The sequence below is a fragment of the Pleuronectes platessa genome, chromosome 21 (genome assembly GCF_947347685.1).
Source record: "Pleuronectes platessa chromosome 21, fPlePla1.1, whole genome shotgun sequence".
Classification (NCBI taxonomy): Eukaryota; Metazoa; Chordata; class Actinopteri; order Pleuronectiformes; family Pleuronectidae; genus Pleuronectes; species Pleuronectes platessa.
In genome coordinates this window covers 19,007,012-19,020,956 of record NC_070646.1, presented here as the reverse complement: position 1 = coordinate 19,020,956, position 13,945 = coordinate 19,007,012, and the positions used below count along the sequence as shown (strand labels likewise).

The 13,945-nt window shown below is 41.2% G+C and overlaps 1 protein-coding gene across 3 annotated transcripts; it reads left to right on the top strand.

Moving 5' to 3' along the window:
* The first annotated feature begins 3,225 nt into the window (after positions 1–3,225).
* Positions 3,226–13,891, top strand: zgc:171971 (uncharacterized protein LOC569690 homolog). Of its 3 annotated transcripts, none has more exons than XM_053413397.1 (8): positions 3,226–4,055; positions 5,710–5,753; positions 5,859–6,019; positions 9,936–10,060; positions 10,852–10,939; positions 11,329–11,618; positions 11,974–12,126; positions 12,851–13,891. In XM_053413397.1, exons 1-8 carry the CDS (start codon positions 3,876–3,878, stop codon positions 12,992–12,994), a joined length of 1,185 nt encoding a protein of 394 aa, XP_053269372.1. In that variant the 5' UTR covers positions 3,226–3,875; the 3' UTR covers positions 12,995–13,891. The 3 variants fall into 3 exon arrangements, with proteins under 3 accessions (XP_053269372.1, XP_053269371.1, XP_053269370.1); XM_053413396.1 differs by having other exon boundaries at positions 5,707–5,753; positions 11,977–12,126; XM_053413395.1 differs by having other exon boundaries at positions 5,707–5,753.
* Positions 13,892–13,945: the final 54 nt, after the last annotated feature.

Here is a 13,945-nt window from a genome sequence, read left to right as displayed (position 1 = left end):
GACCTTCCAATTCCGCCGCCTCTGCACTAGTTGCCGCTCTAATGCAGTCAGACGGCAGCTGCCATTCAAACAAACAAACAACATGGATAATTCTGATGAACCTGAGGACCTTCTGGACGGGAAGATCGTGTTCCAAAAAAACAAAGATCGAACATTCAGTAAAACCAAGGTGATATGCACACTCTGCGAGAAGACGTTATCGTTTCAGCGTAGCAATACCCGCCTAACCACCGCAACGCGAAGCATGTGTTGGTCGGCGAGGGGCGTTCAAGTGGAATGCGACAAACCAGACTCACTCGCCGGACACATTGTGCAAAAGAAGCGGTCAGCTTTACTGTCAGAGAATTTGAACAAGTTAGTTTGCCTCACCAACTGGCTAAAGACCGAGTAGCTAAGAGGGCCTTTAGAGGCATTAGATTGTATCATGGTGTGTGACAAAAAATATAAAAAATGTCAACCATCCTATGGCTAAGAAGCTCAAATAATTTCTGTTTAATTTAAAAAAAAAAGTTTTATTCAACCACACAATGGCTAAGGAGCCCGAATTCTGTTTAGGATGAAGATTATATTAATGTTCCATATGGAAAAGCAATGATAACTGCTGAAGAACTGCTGAGTTGCAGCACAAAAGAAAAGTTAAATGTCATAAATCTTGTTTTCACAAAAATATTCCGAAAAAATCGGTAATGTGATTAATCATGATTAATCCATAGAAACCTGTGATTAATTTGATTAAAAATTGTAATCATTTCACAGCCCTAATATATATATAAAAAATAACACATGTAGGGTTAGTTACAGTATAAATAATCCTTCCCTAACATTCATACAAATAGTTTACAGTCTTGAAAATTCCCATTAGAAAGAGGTCCTACATCGGACTGTGTCTTCACTCGATGGACCGGGATGAACATGTCTTCTTCTGCTTCACCAGATAATCTAAAGCAGTGGTTAGTAAATGGATCAAACCACTGGCAGGTCATTTAGATAATTTTCTTATTTTCATTTTATCATATTGGACTGACAGAGACATTTATTGGTTTCGAAGGTGTGGATCGCCATCATGGCAATAGCAATCAAAGAATCACTTCCTCTTTAGCTATTTGTCTATAGCAGGGGTCTTCAACGTTTTTCAGACCAAGGACCCCCAAACTAGTGGAGAGATGGAGAAGGGACCCCCTACTTTATATATTGAATAAAATTGTGAATTATATTAAACTGGGCCTAGTGCCATATATAAACATAGCTACCCTGTTATTGTGCATTCAATATTAAGCTATTCAAATATAACACGGGTTCATATATTCATGTTTTTAATTTAAACATGTGCACGGCACAGGGTAGCCATGTCACTGCCATTTATAAACATACATCTTGCATACAACACTGAGCTATTAAAGTAATTCACAGATTCATGTTTTTATTTTAGACATACATGTAGAAGAGACAGTGAATCCTCAAGCCATTTGTGGATGGCACACATACTCCCACATTAGTGAAATGTCGGACCCTGATGGGTAGCTCATAACTTATCTAACCTTGGACGTATGGAGGTTGTCAGGCAGAGGGTCAAATCAGCCTCTCAATATGTTGGATGCCTGTTAATGTGTATTTAAAGACATTTAAATTTTCGGAAAAAAATTGGTTAGAAAATAAATCAAAAAATATAAAAGAAATGTAAAAAATTGTCTAATCAACCAAACATTTCGCGACCCCCCTGCAGTACCTCCGCGGACCCCTGACCCCCTGTTGAAGACCTATGGTCTATAGCAGTGATTTTCAACCAGTGTGCCGCGGCATATCTAGTGTTGCACCGAAGATGTTTTCCGACATCTGCACATCGGTAATAAACTTGACTTTCACTGATATCATTGGTATTTGTGGTTAAACCGCTGGGCACGTGCCGCGGCTGGGGGAGCAGTCGCCCCGTCGCCCTCCTCTCCACGCCTCCGGAGACCCGGCGTGCGGCACGTCTCGACGTTTTTTTGGGGGGGAGGTCCTCTTCTGCGGTGCCTCACGGCATCAGTGGTACGGGGGCTTTCTTTCTCTTGGACCGCGGGGTGGTGTCCCCCGCCGGTGCGGAAGGCAGGCCGTTGGAGGGGACCGGGTACGGCGGTCGGCGGCGGCGACTCTGGACGCGTGTCGGGCCCTTCTCGCGGATCACCTCAGCTACGGCGCCCGCTGGGGGAACCCTCCGTTTGCGCGGGGGGGCCCTTCCGGCGGTGCGCCTCGGCTGGCCTAGCAGCTGACTCTGGTGCGGACCAGGGGAATCCGACTGTTTAATTAAAACAAAGCATCGCGAAGGCCCACGGTGGGTGTTGACGCGATGTGATTTCTGCCCAGTGCTCTGAATGTCAAAGTGAAGAAATTCAATGAAGCGCGCGTGAACGGCGGGAGTAACTATTGGCACTCAAAACAGGTCAATCGGTTTTAGACAGGGTTAAAATGTCCTGTTTTAAATGATACTTGTGGTATTTTGACCAAAATATGTTACAGACATTTCATTAAGACCCCAAGGAACCATATCAACTGTGATAAAATGGGTATAATATGTCTCCGTTAAATAAAGTTTAGTTAAATCAAAGATTGTTTCATAAATCTGATTCAATACCTCATTAAAAGGTAAGAGTAATAAAGGGCTGAAATAATTTAAAATAGTGCTTTTTAATACATTTAGAAACTATATTACTAATTATATGTATTATATGTACTGTGTTAGGCCATAGAGTGTCATTTTGTGTCATTTTGGTTGGTGGTGTGCCCCAGGATTTTGTAAATGTGAAAAATGTGCCGCGGCTCAAAAAAGGTTGAAAATCACTGGTCTATAGAGTAAAGCCCAGTGCTCGCTTTGTTACTGCAATGCTTTATATCATTTCATACAAAAAAACAAGACTAGTAAAGTGAATCATTCAAACTTATATTATGGCCAGACACATGGGCAGTAATAAAGCAAATTCAGTTTAATTTTATGAAAAACATTGACTATAAAATCTTCATTGCAGATAAACAAGGTAGGATGAACTCCAGGTAGTGTTCTACCTTCAGTCTGCACGATAGACCATATATTGTGTTTTAGGAGGACTCACTAATGACAAATAATAACTCTTAAAACTATCAACAGGCCGAGCAAACAGCCCATTACAAACAGGAGGTTCAGAAAGGGCACTTCAGGTGTAAATGAAAAAACAACGGACTTATTCTCACACACCAAACAAACATCGCCCTCTAGTGGCTCCGCATGCGAAGCACCGTTCAACCACAACAACAACAATGAACAGCGCTGTCATGGACGATACATCCTCAGACTCTGTGAGGAAGGAACCCAGATCCGTGTAAACGGACCAGGAAAGAGATCAAAACAGGGATTATCTCATCGGCTGAATGTTTTAGACTTTTCTACACAGCACCGTGTGTTCTCTGCAGCCATCGCCCGGGAACTCTGCTGGTTTGTGACCAAGATGTTAGAGACGTGAGGTATTATCTGCGCACAGACTCCAGGACTTAGACGGTGGAAAGGGCTGTGTGTATCACCCGGTGACGCTGTTCTGAACACACACGTCTCGTCTTCACCAGCAAGCTGCTTTGTGTTGTGACGCAGCGCGGATGATGTCGCGGGTGCGAACAAGATGGAGGGTGATAAAGCGTCCCGTGCGTGTGGACCTCTGCTCCGTGTGAGCCTCACTCTGGAATAACATTACCTGACTCCGCTTAGACCAACTGGATCCTTAACAACACTGCTTTCAAAATAAGAGTGTTTCCTGGACTCTATCGTCACTGGTTAGCTTCTGTGTGTTTTAGTTGAGGGGGGTGGCGCCAAACCATCAGGCGTGAACAAAGTAAAACATCAAACGAAAACCACGACGTGATACTACAACATGTCTGTCTCAAGGGATGCAACAAGTTCTCCCGGCTCCTCCGGCCTCAGCAGCAGCAGGGGCGGCCCGAGTCTCACCGCGGGCAGAGGACTTCCGGTCACAGCTATGAGTCCACCTGGAAGACTGACGTCCCTCAGAACCAGGGACTTGACACTGGGAGGAGCCTTCAAAAAACCCAAGGTAATGGAGGTTACTGCATCCCTCCATCCATCCATCTATCCATACATACATACATACATACATACATACATACATACATACATACATACCTCTACCCATTTATCCACCTATCCATTCATACATACATACATACATACATACATACATACATACATACATAAATTCATTCATGCATCCATCCCCCCCAGTGAGTCCAGGGCCAGGTCAACCATTTGCATTCACCTTCACACCGACAATAGATTTGTAGAGTTAACCTAACCCCAATGTGCCTGTCTTTGGAACGCATGGAGAAAATGTATGCAGACATAGGGAGAACATACAAACTCCCAATGACACACCAAAGGGGTGCGATTATAAAATAAAATATGTTAGAGGTTATGATATTCATTGCCACAAGGTTTGGCCGTAAACAATAGCATCTCCAACCAAAACAATGCCTCAGCCACACCTCCCCCTCCGTTTAAGTTCCCAGCAAAGTGTTGCCTGTACCGCCTGTGGGTGTTGTGACGCTCAGTGAATGTGGCTGCTAAACACACACTCAGAAACACATCGCTAAATAAGTACAGGAGAGCTAAAAAACAATCCAGCTTGTGTCTGTGCAATTTGCTAAACTGGATCAGGTGCACACCCGTGGACAATCTGCAGCCTTTTTACAAGAAAAGTATTTTCCACAGAAAGTCCGGAGGCTCTCTCTCTGACATTCGCGTTCACACGTAACGCCCCTGAGGAGAATGTGATTTGGTTCTCCAGAGTTCAGTACATGTCTTAAGGCAGCTCAATGTTTCATGCAGCAGTCAAGCTGTTCCTGTAGAAAACCAGCAGATGGCAGAATGTGTTTTATAATGACAGTGTTAGCAGGTTCCATTGCCCATGGATAAATATTTAAGCAACCCCAAATAAAGATTTGTTCATTAAATCTTTTGTCAGGCACATTCTGTCACCCTTTTAAATACCTTCAAATGGCTCCTATTACCATTTCACCACATACTCTCAGCTATGGGACCATTTAATGCTTAGTCAAGAGGCAATATATACCAGAGCAAACAGTAATCTTTCAAACCACACATCAATCAGAGGATCAATCTTCCAATAATAATTCAATCAGATTAAGTCTGATTGGAGTCTTATGTGTCAGGGCATCAAGTGCTATCAGAGCATTAACTCTGAGTGTTGTTAGAGTGTCTGGACTCTATTGGAGGATGAACACCAATCTTCAAAAAACATAGTCACTCGTGTGAGTTTTGATGCTGGTGATGGAGAGCTCCGTCAAACACATCAGTCCAACATCTTCCACAGGTGTTCAACTGGGTTCCAATTTGGTGACTGTGAAAATCACAGCACCTGATTCAATTCATTTTCTTACTCATTAAGCCATTCAGTGAGCTCTCATGCCCTGTGAATGAACCCATGAAAGATTATTAAAGTTGATCACTCAGAACAACTTTTTATTTGTGTGAGCCGTGGCAACAATCCCCCGCTGCGTAATACTGGACTTTATAAACACGGTTTATTGTCATGTATTATAGAATATGATAGAAGGCATGAATAGTATAAATATGTTCACCATGTATTGCAGATTTTCTTGAATTCCAATAAAGAAATACACATTGACAATGTTTTATATTTCTCTCTATCCACTTCTTTTCCAAAGAAGACCTTTGAGCCAAATGTCAATGCTGTCCGGAAAAACAAAGATGAGTGAGTAATGAATCCAGTCTCCTATCTAATAATGAAGAAAAAGCACTGTATATTTTGTCTATTTCTTGTTTAATGCTTATAACCATTGTTTCCAATTTGGCCCAGGTTAAAGGAGAAGATAAATGTAGTTCCAAAAAAGGAGAGGAAAGAGCGGAATGAGAGGAAAGGAGTGAGGGAAAACAGGGGGAAGAGGAGAGAGAGGCCTCAGACCATCCAGTCTCACTCCATCTTTGATCAGGGTTTTGCTGACACTGTATGCAAAACAGGTGCTTCTCTTCCTTCTTCTCTGCATCTTCTTCTTGTATGGGTCCTCTTTTTAATCCTGGGATATATGTATTCTTTATGTGTTTTTCAAATTTCTGACATTCTCTGGAGATTTTACTGGGGAGCTGGCCAGAGAAGCTCCGGAAAAAGTCCAGGGGTCGGATTTATAAAAGAGTGTGTAGGATTCTTGCTAAAAGTGTGCGTACTCACCAGTGTTAATTTTGGCAGCTATTTTTGATTTAGTCTTAGTCTTAGTCTTTTGACGAAAATGCATATTAGTTTTAGTCACCTTTTAGTCATTTTAATCCTTCTTAGTTTTAGTCTAGTTTTAGTCGACGAAAACAAATTACATTTTAGTCTAGTTTTAGTCGACGAAAACTAATTCCATTTTAGTCTAGTTTTAGTCACATTTAATAGCCACATTAAACTCCTTTTCTATAAAAACATATAGCTGCAGCCTAATAGCTTAAAAATATATATTTAATTTTAAATGTGAAAACAAAAAGGGAGAGCAGGTCAGACTGGAGCCGGACACAGAAACTGAACATCGGTACAAACCAACTGCAGCTTCTGCTCTGATGAAGAAGCTGCTGCGCTGATCTCTGAGCAGCTGAGACCATAGAAACTCTGGTTTTCACTGTTTCCATAGTTAAGAAGCAGTCGGTCACTGAGAGGCTGCTCCACGAGAACGCGCTCTGCTTTCACTGTGTCTCTCTGAGCGAGTGCGCGAGGCGGGGGGCGGAGCTACGGACCGGAGCGCTATCTGGGAGCGCACAGGCACACACACACACACACACACAGATTCACTCACCCGCTCCTGATACTTCATGACGGCCTGATACGATGATGTTTTAAAAAGTATTGTGACTTAGTCAACCACCAACATTTTCGTCTCGTCTCGTCAACGAAAATTAAAATAGATTTCGTCATAGTTTTTATTTTCAAAGATTCGTTTTCGTTACGTCTTCGTCTCGTCTTCGTCATGGAAAAAAGGTCGTTAACGAATATATTTCGTCATCGTCTTCGTCAACGAAATTAACACTGGTACTCACAAAAGCCGGAAATGGTGTACTCAAAAGCTAATTCCGATTTATAAAACCGTGCGCACGCTCACCTGAACGCAATTAAATGATGCTCCTGACCAATGGGTTTCCACCGTGAGTGAGGAAGTGAAAACTTTCTGACACTGACATCGAGGTGTTTGTTATTGAGGTGGAGGTGAAGTGATTCAGTGATGTCACTAATAAAGAAAATACATTGATACTCTGCCGCTGCTGCTGTGGATCAGAAATCGCTGAACCCTCGCTTCCTCCTCGTCCTTCCATTCGCATGCACACATCGTGCAGAACCCCGCACCACTGTCACAGCAGTATTTATTTATTTAGAGCAGGGGTTTTCAACCAGGGGTCCGCAGCCCCCTGGTTGAAAACCATTGCAGGGGGTCCGCGAAATTTCTTATCTAAAATAAGAAAAATATGTCTAAAATAAATAAAGGTGAAACCGGCTTGGGGCTAGAAACGGACAGTAGTTTTCCCCTGTGCATGCATGTTAAAGGTAGATGTAGAAGAGCGGTTGAGCTAGGTAGAAAAACTCTCAGGTGGTCTTGGAGATGTCGTCTGTATGATGGGAATTTGTATTTTCCCAAAAAGAAGGCCAAAAAGGGCAGAATTAATAATAAAAATATTAAATAAAACAAAAGAGCGGAAAAAAAAATACTTTTTAATAAGAAAAATAAATTGGCATAATAGCCAAAACAATTAATTGTAATAACAGTCAACTTTACCACATTCGCTGTTTGATAAACAATTTCTAAGACTTATGTCTATCCAGTTCCCCCGAGAGAATGAATAGACACGCTTAAATCAGGCTTAAGCACGCCCCTACAATTGGCACAAACCAAAATACCATATTAAACAGGGGTGTCCCAGGTACGTGAAACCAAGAAGCCTAAACAGCTAGGGTTAGGGTTAGGATCTTTAAAACACTTGACGATTTTTTCAAGGATCACAATATCTCCTGGCAGAATTGCGTGGCATTATGTAGCGATGGGGCCTGAGCCATGAGTGGCAACCAGACTGGACTGTTTGCACATGTAAGGAGGTAGACAAACAGCCTGATTAGAGAGTCTGTGGCCTCCAAAGATCTCAGTGTTGAGCTCAGTGATGTGTTTGGTGTCGTGGTCAAGACTGTTAACTTCATTAAACGAAATGCATTGAATACACGCCTTTTTTCATCCCTATGTAAAGACTTGGGAAGTGAACACAGCTCTCTCCTTTATCACTTAGAGGTCCGATGGCTGTCTCGCGGTGCGGTTTTGCTCGTGTGTTTAAACTACGTGGCGCGTCAAACATTTTTCAAGGTGGATAGAACGAGTGGAGGGTGGTAACTTGCCGATGTTTTCTTTAGTTGAAAAATACTCTGACAGCATTGACATCAACGACACTATATGTGAGCATTTGAGGAAGCTTGTGCGTCAATTCCAAAAGTACTTCACTGATTCTGATGAGTGGCGCCGTGACAGCAAGTAGATCCTGCTCCCAGTCAGTGACGATGCAGCAGTAGGGTCAAGTCTGATGGCTGTGGAAGAGGATCCGCTAATTGAGATGTCCACAGACTCTGTCAGGAGGAATATGTATGACACACAGCCCCTTGTTAAGTTCTGGATAAGTTGCCAGAGGATTTGCTGCTGGTGATCATGAGGTTAAACTTAAGTAGGCCTCAATTCTTTGAGTGATATTGTATGATTATCATTTGTCACATATTCTGCATTACTTTGTCATCTTCCCTCTTCAGTTGTAGCCCTAGTTTATGTTGATTGTTATTCATCACTGTTACTTTAACGTTCTCTCAACATGTCAGCTACATGTCTGTACATTTAAGTCATGAACGTTATATATTGATGTACATATGGTTCTGAGATGCAGTACAACTACAAACTACATTTTAATTTTGTTTTCAATTCCTTAAGCACTGAAAATTAACCATTTTTGCTGTTTTTTACACAGATTTTTCTAGATTTGGTTTTTAATTGATATATCTAGATTTGTTTGAGGTTTTAAAATAAAACCAACATGGACAACCAAATGTTAAAACTTCCTTCTATCCACATTCATGCACACACACAAACGTAGGCACACGCGCGTCTAGGCACATCAGTGGGCCGCAGATTACTTTCTAGTCAGAGTGGTGGTCCCTAGGACAAAACCAGTTGAAAACCCCTGATTTAGAGCATCGGACCGATTCCCTCACATCTGTGGATCCTTGCCTCCACTCTGGGATATTATTTGGAAAATGTCTTTAGTTTTTATAAGTGATCTCCTGTGCGCTCTGTGCGCCTGATGGCACAGTCACGTTCACTGCAGTGATTTGATGAGACACACACAGTGTTATAAGATATTATTAAAAACTATTAATGACTCGGCTCCGTAACTCCGCTGTTAAATCGAATCTGAACATAATTTGCTTTAAGTTGTTGTATATATTTTTTTTATAAAAGGGCTCGTGTGGAACAGATATGTCGCGGGAGCAAAACTAGGCTGTTGGTTTTAATGTAAATGATGAAGTGGATCTATAATCTGGCTTCAGTTCACCACCTCACATCTGCATCGCCACTTTCCCGTCTCCAGATGTCCGTACGCATGGGTCAGAGCTTGCTTAGAAATACGCACATTTTCCCGTCAAATTCGTTTTTTTTAAATACCAACTTTGGCGTGAACAGTGGCGTACGCACGTTTCAGGCCCCGTTTTGTGCGTACGCAACGGTTATAAATCCGACCCCAGAGCCTCTCACTCAGACATTTGCGTTCTCACACAGCCCCTCGGGAGAGTGTCCGCAGATTACCCAGAGTTCAGTGCATGTCTGAAAGTCAGTCTATTATAGGTGCAGTTCTCCACTTTCATCATCACCCCTCTGTTCAGGCTGGCGTGGTGCTACAGCTCCGCTTGACTCCACCACTTCTCCTGTGTGTAAGCTGGTGAAGAAAGAGAAAAAACCTTCAGAGGAGGAAGAAGATGAGATACTCAGCAAACTGCAGAGAGATGATGTGAGTACTTCCTTCTAACTGCTCTGTCTTAAAGAAGAGGTTCACCAACGTTCAAATCTGTCTAAAAACATTACTCAATTGTGAGAGGCAGCTTCAGTTCAGATGTATTTAGCATTTGGCATAGATGATTACACAATTGCAACATTTATTTTTGAATACTAGGCCTGGAGAGTTGATGTCAAGTGGCTAGTTGGTTATTTTTCTGTCTCAAACTTAAGTAGACAGCTTTTGGTCTCCAGGAATAAATGCTGCATTCAAATAAGCTTATGTTTACCGCCTTCACAAGAACAGTCCATACAAACACCGTTCTCTTGTGGTGTTCACGACCTTGTTACTCTGAATTGTAGGTAAGCTCAGAGTTCATGAATTTATTTTTAGAAATGGCATATCTGTCTCTTTTGTTGGATGACAAGTTAATCTATTGCAATTTTACCAGTACAGAGTTTTTCTCCAGAATTTTATAACGCGTCTGAAGAAAATGTTTAACAGACACATCTTTTCATTCTGTCATTATACCATTGTATTTATTAATAATAATAATAATAATAATAGTAATGTATTTGTATAATGCTCTTCAGGGAACTCAAAGACGCTTTACATAATTATTCTCTCGACTTGCAGACAGCAATATTCTCAACTAATTTGTTTCGGCAAGAATAAAGGTTCATTTCTCTAGGTGTGATTGTTAGCTGCACGGCATTATTTTATTATTGTCATCCATGACAACAGTTACAATCATTGGTAATAACTAATCAGCTCCTAACTAATACCATGTTTTGCACCTCCTACAGTTCATAGATGATCCGGATCTGCGGAACGATGCCAATCTGAAACCCATCCAGCTGCCTCTGTATGAGTCCAGCAGCTTCAACACAACATGTAAGAAAACCACTTTGCACGACCTCTACTGCCACTGTCTGAACACTAGTGTCACATTACAGGCCTGTAAGCAAGCTGCTCATTTAAGTCTGGACCTTCAGGTCAGTGTCTCTATTCAAGACATACTCTGCTGGGACTCTATTCAAATCATACTTTCATACATCTGAGTCACTGACTGTCCCTGAGTTCACAAACTGCCCTTGCAGAGCCTGAAATATACAACATTTAACAAACAAACATATTACATTCACTGAGCCTTTATTTGCAGGTTTTGGACAGTGGAGGTCTACGGATCATGTGACTATAAAAATACATAATAAAATCAAGCTGTTTTTCTGTAATCAGTAAGCATTCTGTTGCATATGTGACTTTTGTTTTGTTGTTGTCAGGTCCAGAGAACCCTCCTTTGTACAAACATCCGGTCTGTGGAACTGAGGGTAGAGTCAGCCACAGCAGGACAGAGTTGCCCAAACAAGAGCAGCCTTCTCTGGTTGAGCTGCTGCAGGATCTCAGGCTGTCTGGCAAAGAGGAGTTCTTCTTCATGCAGTTACCTGACTGTATGCCGGGCCATACATCTGAACAGAAGGCGGCACCCCCTGTGAGACCTACAGCAGAGAAAGGAGCCAGGAAGGAAGGCAGGCCTGTAGTAGACAAGAGGCCCACACATCCACAAGCGCAAGTGAGTTGGGAATCTATAAGTGTGCTGTTACAATGGCAACATGCATGAATAATTGTGTAGTCCATACGTGTAACAGTATTTTCTGCCTTTATTTATCAATTCCTGAAGTTTTTATCAGTGCTAACAGAATTGTCATGCATTAACTCACATCAACTTAATATTATCTCTCCTTGCTGAGGATTTTTTTTTTTTAATTTACTCACAGTTTGAGACATTTATGTTGACATTTCTGCTGCAATCCTAATACAACGGAGCATGGGAATGTGTTTGGCACTCTGTCCGCAACATCAGCAGCTGAACATTTCAATCTGAAAATGCCAGTATCAGCATTTTACTAATAGCTTGTGTATCACAGCAGGCTTTGAGGAAGGAGGGCTGTCCTGTCCTGTCACAACTTCCAGAGGGATTTCTGGGTAAGCTGCAGATCAGGAAGTCAGGAAAGGTGGAGCTGAAGATGGGTGACATCGTCATGGATGTCTCTGAGGGAGCTGCTTTCTCCTTTCTGCAGGTACTTCTCCAAACAGACAACACAATAAAACATTAAACAAATTAAAAACCTACCATGCGTTTTTTCGGCATTTAAATAAACATTTCTCAAAAAGTCTGAAACCCATTTCTTCATTTAGGGTAAGATTTGCTGTTGTTGTTTGTTGTTTATATTGTTTTTGCTGATATTCTCTTGCTTCAAATTTGAAATGTTTTTTGAGAGTGTGTTGAACCCACACACACATCCACTGTAACAAAAGCTGCAATCCTCGATCAAAATGAAACTAGAGCGTGTGTGACACACATTAATGGCATTGTATGTGTGTTTGTGAATGGGTGAATGTCACTTGTGGTGTAAAACGCTTTGTGTGGTATTAATGCAATCCATTTCACATTTACAAAGTTCTGATTTTCACAAATACTGCTGTAAATGCTATGTATTTATCTGTATTTTCATTTGAACGGGTCATAGACTGAATTTAAAGGTTCTTAAACTGATCTGTGTGATGCTTTAATGACTGATTGTAAAATAATTTATTATAGTGTATATTTGGCAAATAATCAAAAGTGAATACTACCTATTATTGTGTTTGCATGAAAAACATCTTAAAAATGTCAAAAATAGGGAAGAAAAGAAAGAAAAGGAAAAAAAATCCCCCAAATATGTGAACTGTAATTTAGTAACATAAAACTCTTAAACTGTGTTAAGATAGAAATAATCTTTTTTGTTTTCCTTCCTTCTGCAGCAGCTGGTATCTGTTCATCTGTCAGATGGAAAGAACGGAGACATGATGGTATTGGGAAATGTTCACCAAAAACTAGTCCTATCTCCTGACTTTCACAATTTACTGAGCCAAGCTTCAACGCAGCAGCAGAAAGAACCCAGATAATGTTCTTCCCAGACTTAACAGATCTGAAAGTCTTTACATCAGTAAATATTCATTCCTTGTAGGATTCCTGGTCCACTAGTGAGGACAATTGACATTAGACAAGTCATCGAACTCTCCTTACCTCTGCTTTGAGGATTTAAAGGCAGCTACTTAATTGGCCAGTTTTTATTGTTATCATGTTATTATCTTGAGTCAGTCTTTTGACACTGTTGGATGTACTGTTACCTAAGCACTGATTCTAGATGGGCAACTTGTCACTGATAGGAGGGCACTCCGTCTCCTCTACACACCAGCACAGAGCTTCAGACTGCCTGAACACCAGCCACCAGCAAAAGGCAACATCAACTCCATGTAGCAGATTTTTGGATCAGAAGAAGTCAAAGGTCATTCACCAAGGCTTCGTGGACAACCAGTGAAACAGCCAGTGGAAGTGGTTATCATTTTCCCTCGGACACAAAGACCTGTTACCATGTGACTCAAGTGGTTATAATCAATGAAACCACAGAGTGACTGTATTGACTGTGGTTCTAGTTTCATTTTGATGGATGAGTTCAGCTTTTGTTGCTGTGGCTTATTCTAATAAATAGCCCTAAGCAGTAAGTTTGTACAGTATGTAAAGTTGGCTCCATGTCTTTTTTCTCTGATGATAATACTGTGACTTTAATGTTCCAGGCCTGTCCTTTCAGGGGCTCTGACACACTTGCATTAAATAACCTCTTAAAAGTCATTTTATTGACTGCCAATACAGATCATTTTTTGTCTATAGATTTTTGACATGTATGTTTTGCTGTTCGGTCATTTATTGTTTGTTACATGTTATGTTTTTTCTACATTGGTTTTGAGAAAAGCTTTGCAAATAAAAGTTTTCATTCAAATTAAAAAGTCACTAGAATTAATTTCGACCTTGTATATTCCCAAATTATTACATGCATTGTCTCAAGACAGTAATGA